The sequence below is a fragment of the Cricetulus griseus genome, chromosome 3 (assembly GCF_003668045.3).
Source record: "Cricetulus griseus strain 17A/GY chromosome 3, alternate assembly CriGri-PICRH-1.0, whole genome shotgun sequence".
In the NCBI taxonomy this organism is placed as follows: Eukaryota; Metazoa; Chordata; class Mammalia; order Rodentia; family Cricetidae; genus Cricetulus; species Cricetulus griseus.
In genome coordinates this window covers 93,951,706-93,966,902 of record NC_048596.1, presented here as the reverse complement: position 1 = coordinate 93,966,902, position 15,197 = coordinate 93,951,706, and the positions used below count along the sequence as shown (strand labels likewise).

Here is a 15,197-nt window from a genome sequence, read left to right as displayed (position 1 = left end):
GGCCGCCCGGGAAGGTCCTCTGTCTCCTCCTCCGGGTGTTTGCAGCTTGTTCTCCCCCCCGTCCGTCCCCCCCCAGCCGTGCTCGCGGGTCGGGACTCGGTGCCCACAGACACCGGCTCAGGAGATTAGCAAAGTCCCTCCTATACCGCCACACCCTGCCTGTCCCTCGCGCCCAGTGGTCGTCTCGCTGCCCGAAGTCCTTCACAGACGACCACTGTCACTCTCGCAACGCCTAGCCCCCCATCCCAGAGCAGACAACTCTGTTCTGCAGAGAACAGAGCAGAGCTCATCCTCTTGTCTCTGCTTTCCCGCAGTCCCCCAAGGCTTCTCCTGTCCGGGACGCCGCTATGGACGACATTTTCACTCAGTGCCGGGAGGGCAACGCGGTGGCGGTGCGCTTGTGGCTGGACAACACAGAGAACGACCTCAATCAGGGGTGAGCTGAAGCGCTGGAGAGTGAGAGAAGGGCTGTCAGTCTACTCTCCGCTACGTGGGGTGCTCATGTCGGGCGGGGGCAGCTGATTTTGCCATCTAGTGTGAAGAGTATAGTAAGCACAGACTGTTGGAGGGGTATCTACATTGAGGAAGCTGTGTCTGAACTGAATTTATTAACTAAGCTTCACATTCAGAGGTTCCGGGTTGCTTTGCAGCCTCTGTGAACTCATGTCAATGGCAGGCCAGAGTGTCAGGCAATTGCCTGGAATTACATGTGGTTGGAGAATAGGTTTCTGTGCCCTGGAGCATTGGATAGAAGTGAAAAAGGACAGATGTCTGTAAGCAAAGTTCTGAAGCTGTGTGGTGATGAGACTGTCCATTTGTCTAATGTCATCCTGGAAGTTGCCTTGAAGTGATGTTTTGGACTAGAATTCGGACAGTTGAAAAACTAGAAGTGGTGAGATTCTCCCAGAGTCATAAGGATGAAGTAATTGACTTGACATGGGAACTGAGGGTAGTCAAAGATGGCCTGGGGTTTGTGAGGTTTGGGCACTTGGATACTTGGAAGTTGCTGATGTTCTGTCTGGACTGATACAGTTATGGTGGCACTACAGCAACTGGGAAATATTGGGCAGGTTGTTGGTTGTGTAGATTTGAATTTCAGGAGAAGTCTGACTTGGAGACCAAGATACCACAAATATCATTTAAATGGTATCTGAAGATTCTATAGTGTGAAAAATAGTACCTCAAAAGAGCAAGAAATTAAAGCAGAGGATTAGAAGCCTATCCAACTGACAGGTATCAACCTTCTGAAGGAGAAATAGGAAAATGGATTAAGATTAAAGAATGTTTTAATGAGCTGGTCACTTGTAGCATAGGCTTCTGAGAAGTTAAAGAACATGAATGAGTATCTTATGTTCTTCAGTTAACTTATATTTAGGTCATATTTGATCTTGTAAATGAAACTGCAGAAAATTAACAGGAACCTGCTTTATACTGGGTTCCTTCAAATAAGGAACACCACCTATAGTGGGTACTAGAGTCCTTAAATCAGACATAATCAATGCCCTCGAGATGGCAGGCTTCTGGAAAGGAGAAAAGTGAATGAGAAGCGAGGAAACGGAGAAAATATGAACACTTTCTAAAATGCTGGCTGATACAGGAAAGAAAGAAAAGTGTTGTTGGGAAAGTTTAGTAGGTGGTTTTGGTTTGCTTTTGGAGATAGGGTGTCATGTAGTTCAGAGTGGCCTCCATCCTACTGCCTCAGCGTCCTGAGTGCTGGGTTTTCAGTTTGCTGTCACCATGTGTGACTAGAAGAGTGTACTTTTTTAGGTTGTAAAGGATCATCTGTCATCTTAGGCCAGGTTTCACCAGTTCCCTTTAGGCTGTGTTATTTCTCTGTAATATTCAGTTTCATTTTTCACATGATTCGTAAGCTCTGGTACACACTGAGACATGTTTTGTTGGTAAGGAAATAGAAGTTTAGGCTGTTGTCCCCAGTGGGAGTGACATTTTGGAAGATTCCTTGCTGTCAAAAGGTGAAAGGGCATCATTAGGGAAACCAGAAAGATTTGGTGGCTTAAGGGGACAGGGTGTGTTGTTGGTGGTGGTTAATATCCTACAGGCTTTCTTGAGATAGAAATCTAGGCCCTGGGGTGACAGTGAGCAAAACTCAGTGCATTTATTTTTGTTCTCAAGCTTGGGCTTACACTGAGGCCAAGACTGCCGGAGGCTGTTAGGTCAGAACACATGAGAAGTCTGGGAGACAAGACTGATAGCAAGGGATATACTCACATCCTGGGAAAGGTTTTGCTGATTGTGTTAGCAGATGAGGGCTAACTGGAGGAACAATTTTTTTAAAGCTACATACCTCCTTCAGCTGTTGAGGGATTCTGGGTGACCAAGTCTGGATCAGCTCAAGGCCCCTCCTCCAGCCCCCTTACAGGAAATGACCACAGCACTAAGGCATCCGGAGGCTGCAAGCCTAAGCCACAGACCGCCCCGTCCCGCCCCTTAGATCTGCATCCCTGGACTGGAGGGAATTTCCTTTTATGGCTCCAGGCTGTCAGTTTGACCCAGCCCACCCAATTGTTTTGTTTGTACACTTCTCTTTATAAAATATATGTTCTTAGAGAATGAAAATACTAATCAGATATAGTTTTCATCTTAAAGCTTCTATATATGTTTTCTTTTGTGTGTTCTGGGTTGATAAGTAGGAAAATCCTGTTTTGTGTTATTATCTGCCTCATCAGTAATCAAAAGCATGTTTTTTTTTGTCATTATATCCCTCCAAAACATTTTAATTCCATTCCATTTTTAGATGTTAGTTTCAATACCAGAGCCAAATAGTAAGCTTGTTCCCTCTCCTAAGTTATGGCCTCCTTCTCCAATATGCCCCTCTCCCATTAACTTGCATAGAAAGAACATCAGCTGTCAGACTCTGTCCTCAAGCATATGATCTAACAGGCAAGACAGCTGACATCAACAGATTCTTTTCTTTTTTTTTTTTTTTTTTGGTTTTTCAAGATAGGGTTTCTCTGTGTAGCTTTGGAGCCTATCCTGGCACTCGCTCTGTAGATCAGGCTGGCCTTGAACTCACAGGAGATCCACCTGCCTCTGCCTCCCGAGTGCTGGGATTAAAGGCGTGCGCCACCAACGCCCAGCTACCTCAATAGATTCTTACAATCTAGTCAGTGTACATCTACAATAAGGAGAGGCACAAGAAGCAGTGGAAACAGAATTAAAGGTGTGGCTAAAAATGTATGAGCTGAAGATACAGCTTAGTGGTATACATAGCATATGCCAAGTATGTACAAGGCCCTGGGTTTGACTCCTAGTACTGTCAATCAAGGAGCAGCAGACGCCAAAGAACCCAGAAGAGTGCTATCACCTAATGAAGAACTGCTAGGGAAGAGGATCTAGGAGATGGTCATTAAAGTAATAAACCTTACAGTTGTTGGGACATCTGAGTGACTGGGTGTGAAGCTCAAGGGAAAATCTGAATTGAACTTTGTGAATTGCTGACATGAGTAAAAATTAAGTACTAGAGAGGCAAGCCTTCTCAGTGAATATAGAATTCTCCCATCAAAGCTTTTGTCCCTCCCAACCTCCAATTCCATGCCTCTTTCTCAAAGGGATGATCATGGCTTCTCCCCCTTGCACTGGGCCTGCCGAGAAGGCCGCTCTGCGGTGGTTGAAATGCTGATCATGAGAGGAGCACGTATCAATGTGATGAATCGTGGGGATGATACCCCCCTGCACCTGGCAGCCAGTCATGGACACCGTGACATTGTACAGAAGGTATGGGCAAACCCTTCAACACCCACATCTCACATGTACACAATTGTGAAGTCAGTAACAGCTATTGTCACATGGAGAATGTGTACTATCTAAATTTGGGACTATATTCTTTTCTTTTCTTGGCCATGGGGCGCAGCTGTTGCAATACAAGGCTGACATCAATGCAGTGAATGAGCATGGGAATGTGCCCCTTCACTATGCCTGTTTCTGGGGTCAAGACCAGGTGGCAGAGGTAAGTACTCAGACCTAAGTCCTAGGATGAGTGGGAAACAAATTGAGCATGGAACCATCAACCCATCCTGTCAATCCTACTGTGTGACACTTACAGGACAGTACACTGCATCTCTGTTCGTGCTTGCTTGTGACACAGTTAACAGCCCCCCCTCCCCCTGAATAAAAATTATCTTTTCTTTGCAGGACCTGGTGGCTAACGGGGCTCTTGTCAGCATCTGTAACAAGTATGGAGAGATGCCTGTTGACAAAGCCAAGGCACCCCTTAGAGAGCTTCTCCGAGGTCCATTCCCTACCCCTAGCTTGTGTCCTCTTGTCCTATCTTGCATCTCTTCCCTCTATATCACAGTTAAGGCTAAGACTGTTTTTCCTCCCCAGAACGGGCAGAGAAGATGGGCCAGAATCTCAACCGTATTCCATACAAGGACACATTCTGGAAGGGGACCACTCGTACTCGGCCCCGTGAGTCACTGCTGTGGGGGGAAGGGCTGTAATTCAGGATCCTGGGCTAGTGAAGTGGGTTAGGGTGAAGCTGGGTACCTGACCTACCCATATTCTCAGGAAATGGGACCCTGAACAAACACTCCGGTATTGACTTCAAACAGCTCAACTTTCTGGCAAAGCTCAACGAGAATCATTCTGGAGAGGTGATCCCTGCCCTTCTTGCCCCTCCCTCTCTAACACTCACAAACTGCCACTCTGTATCTCTAAGGTTTTCTTCCAGTTAATAGAAAGGAAATAGTATAGCCTGAGCTAATACCGCCTAACCTCTACCTGTCCTTCAGCTATGGAAAGGCCGCTGGCAGAGCAATGACATTGTTGTGAAGGTGCTGAAGGTTCGAGACTGGAGTACAAGGAAAAGCAGGGACTTCAATGAAGAGTGTCCCCGGCTCAGGTGGGACAGCAAAAGTGGAAGCCCAAATAGTACTGAAAAGGGAAATTCTGTTGGGTCTCACCACTCTCTCCCTCTCCCAGGATTTTCTCACATCCAAACGTGCTTCCAGTGCTAGGAGCTTGCCAGGCTCCACCAGCTCCCCACCCAACCCTTATCACACACTGGATGCCATATGGATCTCTCTACAATGTACTACATGAAGGCACCAGTAAGGATACTGGCCTTGTTGGGGAGGGACTAAAATAGGGGTGGTAAACTCTAAATTAATTCTTGCTTCCGGTTAGATTTCGTTGTGGACCAGAGCCAAGCTGTAAAGTTTGCTTTGGACATGGCAAGAGGCATGGCTTTTCTACACACACTAGAGCCTCTCATACCTCGACATGCACTAAATAGCCGTAGTGTAATGGTGAGTCCACAAGTTCACTACTGGTCCCCAAAGCCCTCTGCATGCCTACAATAGGGCCCACCTTTTTGAACTTCTCTTCCTCAGATCGATGAAGACATGACTGCTCGAATCAGCATGGCTGATGTCAAGTTTTCTTTCCAGTGCCCAGGGCGCATGTATGCACCTGCCTGGGTGGCCCCTGAAGGTAGGTGAAGGCATCATGTTGGGAATTGAGAAGAACCAACACAATAACAGTGGAAGAGGCAGAGATAGGACAGGCTAGGCAGCTGGAGTAGTAAGCCCTCTTCCTTCCAGCCCTGCAGAAGAAGCCTGAAGACACTAACAGACGCTCAGCAGACATGTGGAGCTTTGCAGTGCTTCTGTGGGAACTGGTGACACGAGAGGTGCCCTTTGCTGACCTCTCTAATATGGAGATCGGAATGAAGGTGAGCATAGAACTGCACATACTTGTATAGGGGTAGTGGTGCTGACAATTGCTGTGGCAAGCTCTTCTCACAATTTGTGCAGATTTATAGTAATCCCATTGAAGGGTCAAAAGTTTTTTTACCATATGATTAACTCCAACTCTGAAGTTCACCTTGTTCCTTGTAATTTCCAGGTGGCACTGGAAGGCCTTCGGCCTACAATTCCACCAGGTATTTCCCCACACGTGTGTAAGCTCATGAAGATTTGTATGAATGAAGATCCTGCAAAGCGACCCAAGTTTGACATGATTGTGCCTATCCTGGAGAAGATGCAAGACAAGTAGGACTGGAAGGTCCTGGCCCAGACTCCAGAGGTGTCAAAACAAGGTTGGGGGAGTGTACTTCCCCAAAGCTGAAGGCCTCTGGTTGCCTCCCGTCTCCAATCATGGTACTACCCCAGTTATGGGGCTCATCCCTGCTCCCATCCCTACCACTGTAGCCCCAAAAGGGGCTGGGCTCAAGAGCTTTGTCACTTGCCACATGATGTCTCCCAACATGGGAGGGATAAGCCCTGCCTGTCACAATAAAGTTTATTATGAAAACAGGCTGGTGTGGGGACAGAGGGAAAGACAAATACATCTGGGTTAGGTGGCTCAGGTGAAGTAGTGCGGCTTCTTCACATTGATACCATATTCACTGAGGGCAGGGGTCAAGTCCTCCATGGTTAGGGTGTACTTGCGGTCCTAAGGGAAGAGGGAAGACCACCAGCTGAGCACAGTAATCCCAGATTCCAGTCCCTCGTAGATAACCCTGAGTAGGCCCAATACCGCCCCTAGGATGCTGCTTCCCAAAGGGGTTTCAGGATAAGTTAAGCCTGTACTGCTGTGGAAGGTGAGCCGCCTTTCACACCTTGCTCTTGCTCCGGGAGCTGCCAGAGGCTGTACCCTTCATTTTGCAGTGCTGTAGGGCATCGTTGGCAATATCTGAGATGAATTTCTGGGCAGCAAGTGAGATGAGCCGAATTCTAGAGAGAAAAGTGGGGGTGGGGGTGGAGTAATGAGACATATAACAAACTGCACCCAGCACTCAACAGTCTAACCTACCCTGAGTTTACTACTCACATGCGTGGGTCTGAAGCTTCAAAGCCAGCACGGTTCAGGTAATAACCAGTCACTGCATCTGGAATCTGGGAAATCAAATTAAACAGCGGTCAGTATTAGCCCTGACCCGATGCAATGGGTGGGAAGGAGGAATAAAAAGACTAGCAGTGTGGAAAAAAAGGACGCTTGAAAGCACAACAGCGAGCCAGATGGCCTTATTCAGGCGGGTAGCCCACCGTAGGTGTGTAATCCTCCAGCTGCATCAAGAAGTCCACCAGAGGCGTGCTGGACACTACAGGCTTCACTTCTCCGTTGGCCGCGCTCGGCAGGGCGTAAACCCCGTTAGACATTGCCCCTTCAGGGGGAGCCGCGCCGCCCGCTGCCACCGAGGCTGAAGGAGAACAACGGAGGTGAGAAGACAGGGTTCCCCCGCCGCGGGGCCCAGTAAGGGAACTTCCCCCTCCCTCACTCGGCCCGGCGCTCACCCGGCCCGCGCCGCTCCGCCGGCTCCCCGGCTCGCGCCGCCACGGGGCCCGTACCCGTAGCGGCGGCTCCAGCCCGGGCCCCCCTGCCGTGCCCGCAGGACTGGCTTTGTTCTCCGCGGCTGTGCTGGTGGGCAGCGCTGCGGGAGCCGATACCGGGGGCGCCGGACCCGCGACCGAGGCGGCACAAGCCGGCGCCGCCTCGGGGTCCGCGGCGGAGCCGCTGCAGCTCATGGGGCTGGGTGGGAGAGGCGGCGAACAGAGCCACTTCCGCTTCCGCTCACCCAGGCGCACGCCGTGTGACGTCACAGTTCCCGCCCACCACTCTAGGCGGTCCTGCGGCTGGCTGTTCTGAAGCTGACGCAGCAGGCGACCTCTAGTTGACTGTGGGCTGCTTAGGTGTAGACTGCAAGGCTGAGGAGAGCTGTGAGAGATTATAGCCGCCGTCAACTCGCGGTCCAACCCCCGCCCGAGTGGGGACGCAGAGCGTCCAAGACTCTGCACACTTCAACTGGGTGCACAGACTTTGCTTGGGGACTCACTGGTCAGACACTTATTCACCACCCGTCTCCTGAGAGTTTTTTTTTTTTTTTTTAAGATTTTATTTATTTATTATGTATAAAACATTCTGCTTCCATGTATATCTGCATACCAGAAGAGGGCACCAGATCTCATAACGAATGGTTGTGAGCCACCATGTGGTTGCTGGGAATTGAACTCAGGACCTCTGGAAGAGCAGACGGTGCTCTTAACCTCTGAGCCATCTCTCCAGACCCTCCTGACAGTTTTTATTCTTTGTAGTTCCCTTACTCAGCCTTTTAAGGGTTGTAGTGGATTTGGTGAGTATCCCACCCACCCACTCTGAAGGTATAACATGCTAAAGTCACAACGAGTGAAGCACACTTGGAATTCAACAGTCATTTATTTCATTCATATTTGCCAACTACTGGCCTAGGACCTAGGGATACAAAGTAGTATAAGATTCTGGCTCACTAGCAACAACAGTCTGAGAAAGGAAGGCAAACAAACTGGCAATTTCAATACTGTATGGTTGTTTCCCAGCTACATGTAGGAACAGTGCAAGGAAGAAAGGGAGCTAACATCAGCTGCCTAATTCCAAGTGTCAGATATTACCAACGTTTATTCCCTGATTTTGAAGGTAGGTTTTGATGTCCCTGACTTTTACTCAGTAATCTTTGAAGAGTTTGTACAAGTAAAAACACTCCTTGATCTGGAAGATGACTTGCCCATGGATAGAAAGTCAAGGATGTTGAGGCGCTTTGGGAGTGGCTCCCCTCCCCAAGTGCTTCCTGCAGTTTAGAGGAAAACAACATGGGCTCAAAGCTAATGCAGTAGCAGTGGAGATGAGGGGTGTGTGCGAGTGTGTGATTTTTGAGGCCAGTCTTACTATGTAACCCTGACTTGCCTGGAACTCTCTATGTAGATGAGGATAGCCTCAAACTCACAGAGACTTGCCTGCCTCTACCCCTGAGGGCTAGGATTAAAGGTGAGCACCACCACACCAGCTGACAAAGACGTATTTGAAAGGTAAAGTCAGTAAAACTTGTTGGTTGAAGTTGTTAAGGAGGTGAAAAAAATGAGAGTTAAGGGTTTTAGGTTTTGAAAGAGGCATTGAATTATATACTAAGAAATGAAGTAGTTGAGGTTTGGGTAGGAGGGAAATGAAGTATTGAGGTATCTTACATTTGAGGTATCAATCACTGTGGATATAGATGTCAGTGATGTGTTTTAGGGATGATGAATGAAATAAGAGCCAAAAAATTAAGGCTGGAGCAATGAAGAACACTGAATTCCAGGAGTTAGAAGAAAAGGAGGCTAGCTGGTATGGTTAGAGTGGGTATGCACTGGAGGCTAAGGAAAAAGGATGAACAGGGAACTGATGGAAAGAGCGAAAGCCCAAGTTCACAGAAGCTAGATGTTTGCAAATATCCCAATGTTGCTTTACTGTAGCCAAGAAGGGGGAAATAAAATGTAAATTTAAAAAAATTTGTTGAAGCAAAATTTAAAGGTGACATCCATTTGTAACGACCTGTTTATTTTGTTGAGAAATTTTGCCAATGAGAACATGTTTAAAACACTTGGAGTTTACAAACTTTTAACTGTCTTTAGAATATGAGATTGTTGGCAACCTGTTCTTTAAAAAAAAAAAAAAAGCATAAAACAAGGATTGAGAAGTGTATACTGGATAAAATGTCAGGGAGACAATTACACCTCAGTGCCAGGGGAAGAAAGACTAAACAATTAGTAGCAAAGGTCTCATTCCAGTGAATTGAGAAGGAAACTTGAAGAGAAACAGAGCATACAGTCAGTGCAGAGGTGGTAACCACCCCCCCATCCCCCACCCCCACCCCCAGGGCCTGCTAGTATCAATAATGGGAGACAACCTCCTCATCTTCCTTTCACATCTCAAGTTGGAAAGAGGAAGATGGGGAAGGGTGAGACAAAATAACCTGGTTATAGCATCTTGTTGAGTTAGGAGACCTGAGTTTGATGCAGCACAGTAGGGTTGGGAGTCAAGTGCTGCTCACAGCGTTTGAGGGTTAGGGAAAAGATGGCTGCAGGAGGCAAGAGTTAAGAGTTTCACAGGGCTTCCATTGAGGCAGAATAAGGGACTAAGCCTTCTCCTGTAGCAGAGGGGACAATTCTACTTTCCCAGCAAGAAAGGGTCAAGGGTTGAGTAGAGTCTTCAGTAGGGCAGGGAAGTTGGGAGTTCCCCAACCTGTCACAGGATCCCAGCCAGGACCAGAGCAGAAACCCTGACCCTCCACTTCTTCATTCAGACAGGACTCATGGCAGCCATGGGTTACCTGGGAAGAGGTAGTGAACATCAGATCTGGGCATGCTGGTACCCATACTCTTAGACTGCACCTTATTTATATTCATATCACAGAGGCAATACCATAAAGCAAAAATGCCCCAAGTTCACATTATTCCTACCCATATCCTCTGACAACATCCACCCTCTTTCCTCCAACACTTACATCAAACAGTCCTGCTCCATGCTGCTGATAAAGTCTTGGATTGAGAAAGCCAAGAGGGGGGCGGCCATTGAGTATTCTGTGTTCATTTATCAAGGATAAAATTCCCCCAAACACTGGAGTAGAGGCCTGCAAGATGGAGATGCAAGAATAGGTCAGGGTTTCAGAGTTTTTAGACTTTTGAGGAATGATGCTTGCAAAGGTCAGAAGTCTAAGGAGTCAGGGGTTCTGGGTGCAAGATTTTATAGGTAAGGGATTGAGGGTAGTTCCTGCGTAGAAGTTTCAGAACCAAGATGATTCTCACCGAGGTTCCAGATACCCATGGAATGGGGACCTTGTTGCTGACTACCCAGTAGCCATCAGAAAGTGCAGCAACGTCTGGGTAGGCACGGCCACTAGCATTGAAGTAACTAGATGGTGGTAGATGAGAGCTGGACTTCAAGAACTGGGCCACTGCTTCCTCCTGCAGGACATTTCTGAGTGTGAGTATTGGTCAGTAGCCAGTTCAGCTGACTGCTGGACTGAGGATCCTCACCCCACCCTCCATATATCCAATGAACGTGCACAAACCTGGTATGAAGGCTGCGGGAAAACATTGCTGAAGCCTCCACCACTGATATAGTCAACTACTTCATTTGTGATGAGGAATGGATTCCTGAAGGAAGTGCCGCCTACTGTAGTGACGTAGGGGCTAAGGAAAAGACAGTATTCAGATAGTGGGTGACCCCCAAGATGTCTGGAGATGGGTGGGTATGGTCTGGGTCTTACTGGAAAAGGGAATAAGACTGTAAAAACCTGCATACAGGGTTTACTGAGAGACAGGTAAAGCTGAAGGCTGAGCCATAGCGGCACCTGGTGGGGTCAAAGTCACAAGTGAAAGATTTGAGGGGTGCTTACCTAGAAGCAGGGAAGCTAGGACGGAACTTGTGTCTTCCAGAGACAGACCAACACCCAGCTCCAGTGTCACCTGGGAGAGACATATTGAATATTCAGATTAGTTGGTGAGAGCTTGGGGTGTAGACTCATATGCCAGAGAAGAAATATAGGTGTCACCTCTTATTGCAGGTCAGGGTTTACAGGTCATGTCAGGCCCTGTTAAGGCTCTGAATTCCTACTATGAGTCAGAAACCAGGCTGAAGTGTCAGCTAGGGCAACATGTCCAGATTGGGTAGGTGGGAAGTCCAAGTTTAGGGTAGAAGGTTACCTGAGGCAAAAAGTAGGGTGAGACCCCGAGCAGCAGCCTTCATGAACTCGGTGTTGACTCTCTGGATGTAGATGCTGCTGAGGGAGTCTTCATCGTCTCCATAACTCACAGTATGTACATGTGGCAAGGTTGACTCATTGCTGAGAAGCAGGAGCCACTGCAAGAAGGGCTCCTGTGCCTCATGCCGGCCTGGATTGTTTTAAAAGAAGGGATACCAATGGTCATCAAAGAGTTGCTAGACTCTCCTTGAATCCCCTTGATAAAATGAAGCAGAGATCAACAGCCTACACCAACCCATTCCCCCCACCCCAACTAATTCTGTTAGTAATACCAGGGCTACTGTAGACCCAAGTGGAGATGTTGGCACCAGCACTCATCAGGTATTCCACGTCTAGACTGGCCTCGATCCCAGCTCGGCCTCGTCCCTGTTTTCCAACCACTCTGGCTACTGATGCCTGGTGTGCAAAATCGCCACCAAACAGGCGCATGAACTCAGTCAAATCTGAGTCATGGAAATACTGTTCCAGGAACTGTGGAAACAGTTAAATCAGGGGTCATGGATCAGAGAGTGGGCCCCAGGGTAGTAAGGCACTAAAGATATCTTGAGGAGGTTGTGAGGACCCCAGGGCTTTACATGGCTCACCTGGGCACAGGCCTGGCTATTATTGGTGGTGCCAGAGCCCACATCTTGTGCTGTCAGGTTGTATCGCCGACGGAGCACAGATGGAGTCACTCCCAGGTGAAGGCCAACAGTTTTTCCCCCCTGTGGCTCTGGCCGTTGTCTCAGAGATGATGTAGGAGGAAAACGGTGCAGTCCCCCTACTGTGGAAAGCAGTCAGGCTTAAGGAAGGTTTACAGATACTACCACTTACTCTACTACTGGCAACACCCTATGCCTCTTTGGCATCTAAACTTCAGCCTCTAGATCTGCCTTCCCCAACCTCCACCAACCCCATTGGGTTTACCAAAGTCCACATGAGGGGCCAAGGCCTGGGGGAGCTGGTAGGGATGTGGGGACCTTACAACATGGGTCTCTGTAGGTCCCCCCACATAGCGATGAAACTCAGCCCCAGGGAGCAGCAGCTCAGCCTGCCTGGAAGTCAGAAAATAGGAAGCATGGAGGGGAGCAGAAGTGGCCTGAGCCCCACTTACCAGCCAGTCATCTCCTCAGACATTAGCTATACCCACAGGCTCTCCACAAGCTTTCAACTTCCTCCTTTGGGGGCATTTTGTCTCTTTGGTGGGACAAATAACTCCATGGGGCAATCATTACTTCTCACCAGACACTCAGCCGGCAAGTCAGAAAGTCCTGTGTAGTCACTGAATGACAGTTCCGGGCTCCAGCTGCCAAAAGCCATTTTTGGACGGTGTGCAGGGTCAGTGGTGATGGTTGGACCAACTCAGATACATCTTCTAGGGTTAGGTACTTTCCTGCAGGGATTCAGAAGAGGATCTTGTCTTGATTAGTGGCTCTCTTGGGTTGCTTGTTTGGACCTCAGTCAGTAGACATCAAGACTTCCCAAGGAGGACTGTGCAGGTGATAGGTATATTGGAAGTCTAAGGGGAGAGAAGGCTGGAGAGACGTGGAATGTCACGGCCAGGAAATATGCACAGCATGCACTACCACAGTCACAAAAATTCAAGGAGGCTAATAAACTTTAAATGTCCCACTTTAAGCTTATCTTCAAAGAATTTTTTCCAAACTTTTGGAGCCAATTATACAGAACCATCTAATTTAGCTCAGATCTTCATACTTGTTGATTTTAAACAACATAATGTGAGTCATTCTTTCCTGCATGCAAGGAGCTACTTGGTTGACCTGAGGATGCCCCTCCCTCATCTCCATTCTTCCATTCTACACACACACACACACACACACACACACACACACACACAGTGCAGACACCAAAAAAAAAAAACACACACACACACACACACACACACACACACACACACACACACACACACACCCTCACAATGCCGGACTTTAAGCAGGGGAAGGATCCAATCCAGCCTGACCATCAGAAAGAATGCTCTGGAATAGTGTGGGAAGTGCTCTAGGGAGTGGGGTAAAGGAGAGGAAACTGCAAACCAGTCAGGGTGCTGGGCAGGAGTCCAGGAGAGAGAATAAACCGAGCTGGTGGTAAGAGGGATGGCCAGGGTGGATTAATCCAAAGACAATTTAGGAGTTGAACTAGCAACTTCAGTATTGGAACAGAGGAAGCAGGAGTAGATACAACATTAGGGGAAGGATATGATTTGATAAACACTTATACATACTAAGTGCTATTTCTCCATTTGGTAGCTAGTAAGTAGAAGTCAAAATTTTAATCTAGATCTGATTATAAAACGTGTTCTTAAACACATCTACCCCACCCCTACACTCATCTCACTGGAAGTTGAACCTAGGGTTTTGCACATGCTAGATGAGTACCCTACAGATGAGCTACCTAAGCACCCCCCCCAAAAAAAAAAGAAACACACACACACAAATATCTTGACAGTCTTGCTACATAGTTAAGGCCCAGGCAGGCCTTAGATTCAAAATCTTCCTGATTTAGCCTGAGTAGCTAGGATTACTACATCAAGCCACTAGGCCTAGGTTTGTTAATTACTTTTAAGACTGAAGAACTCAAGTGGAAGATTTGGGGTGTGTGTGTATGTGAATGTGGCAGTTACTGCTGTTTGTCTGTCATACCAGAAACATGACCCTACATGATCTGCACCAGCCAGTGCCTGCCTGTTCCTGCCTCCCACTTCCTGCCCCCACTTCTGATAGGCACCATATCGAGGAGAGCTGGGATCCGACACCGCCTGCACCAGCTCCGTGAGTCTTTCCAGGTTCTGCTGTTTCAGGGCAAAAGTGAGACTCAGCTCTTCTTCAGGGTCCACTCGGCCCAGAGACACCCAGCCTGGGGGCAGCCTGCGGGGTCAGGGATATGACTTGGTTAGCTCATAGATGGGAATTCCATCCAGATCATGGAGAGTTTGGAATTAAGAACTGAGACTTTGGGTGGGATCCCAGATGCAGATAAGTTTCAGAGGAGGTCAAGGCGAGAGATTAAACCTAAGGGGTGGCAGATAAGGCTGGAAAGTGGGCAGTAGGAGCAGTATAAGGGTGAGGGAAGCTAGGACCAAGTCAGTGGCTGCAGAGAAGTGTACCGGGAAGGCACAGGCAGTACTAAATCAACTCACATCCACCGCTGGTCCGGCTCAGGGCTATACGTGCATTGGCCATTGATGACGAGAGCAAGGAGCCCTAGGAGGCTGCAGGGACAGCACGTGGGTTTCATCAGGAGCTGAACCACCTCTGTATTCCCTCTACATGTAACCCCTCTAAAGTAAACCCCTTTAGCTACCCTTCCCACCTCAATTTCTCACCAGGCTTGGCGTCCCATTTTGGATTTCGGCTGATCTGAAGTCATGTGACAAGTCACATGAGCACTATCTGCCACCTCCTCGATCTCCCTGCCTAGTAACTAGTGACGCAGCTGACTCCTCCCTCCCAAATGAGCTGTTTTGAATGCTGTGGCTGTTACCAGAATTCCTCCTCTGCTGTATTGAGCATCTGAGCCTAGGGCTCCTCACCTGCTACCCAAGTCTGTCTCTCCAGAAATCACAAAGGAGTGAGCTGTGACAGTCCATAGGTGTGGGCTACTCCTGGCTGTGCAATATTAGAAAACTAAGCACTCAGAGCTTAGGTTTCTTAATTTAAAATTCAGTGACTGTTGTTACATAAAA

General features: G+C 48.2%; 3 protein-coding genes across 3 annotated transcripts; 1 reads left to right on the top strand and 2 right to left on the bottom strand.

Annotated features, from left to right (window-relative positions):
• Positions 1-321: 321 nt before the first annotated feature.
• Ilk (integrin linked kinase) lies at positions 322-6,103 on the top strand. The gene is given in 12 exon segments (NM_001246814.2): positions 322-436; positions 3,570-3,735; positions 3,872-3,967; positions 4,153-4,249; positions 4,345-4,428; positions 4,528-4,613; positions 4,752-4,861; positions 4,942-5,069; positions 5,146-5,267; positions 5,352-5,451; positions 5,562-5,692; positions 5,866-6,103. Coding segments are annotated over 12 exon segments (1,359 nt in total). The 5' UTR covers positions 322-347; the 3' UTR covers positions 6,016-6,103.
• Positions 6,104-6,241: 138 nt separating this feature from the next.
• Taf10 (TATA-box binding protein associated factor 10) lies at positions 6,242-7,527 on the bottom strand. Its single transcript, XM_027404959.2, is given in 6 exon segments — positions 6,242-6,414; positions 6,581-6,695; positions 6,793-6,857; positions 7,008-7,162; positions 7,257-7,328; positions 7,331-7,527. Coding segments are annotated over 6 exon segments (654 nt in total). The 5' UTR covers positions 7,488-7,527; the 3' UTR covers positions 6,242-6,324.
• Positions 7,528-9,720: 2,193 nt separating this feature from the next.
• Tpp1 (tripeptidyl peptidase 1) lies at positions 9,721-14,937 on the bottom strand. Its single transcript, XM_027404961.2, has 13 exons — positions 14,838-14,937; positions 14,652-14,723; positions 14,240-14,379; positions 12,737-12,887; positions 12,422-12,549; positions 12,100-12,278; positions 11,788-11,986; positions 11,457-11,645; positions 11,150-11,219; positions 10,823-10,943; positions 10,557-10,715; positions 10,256-10,381; positions 9,721-10,081 (listed from the first exon to the last, which is right to left on the bottom strand). The coding sequence occupies exons 1-13, from the start codon at positions 14,879-14,881 to the stop codon at positions 9,941-9,943; spliced, it is 1,719 nt and encodes a 572-aa protein (XP_027260762.1). The 5' UTR covers positions 14,882-14,937; the 3' UTR covers positions 9,721-9,940.
• Between the last annotated feature and the right edge of the window lie 260 nt (positions 14,938-15,197).

Coding starts and splice junctions, on each gene's coding strand:
- Tpp1 (XM_027404961.2), bottom strand. CDS start 14,881: ATGACTTCAGATCAGCCGAAATCCAAAATGGGACGCCAAGCCTG. Junction 14,380..14,651: donor GAGCCGGACCAGCGGTGGAT/GTGAGTTGATTT, acceptor CTGACCCCGCAG/GCTGCCCCCAGGCTGGGTGT. Junction 10,716..10,822: donor TCCCGCAGCCTTCATACCAG/GTTTGTGCACGT, acceptor AATGTCCTGCAG/GAGGAAGCAGTGGCCCAGTT.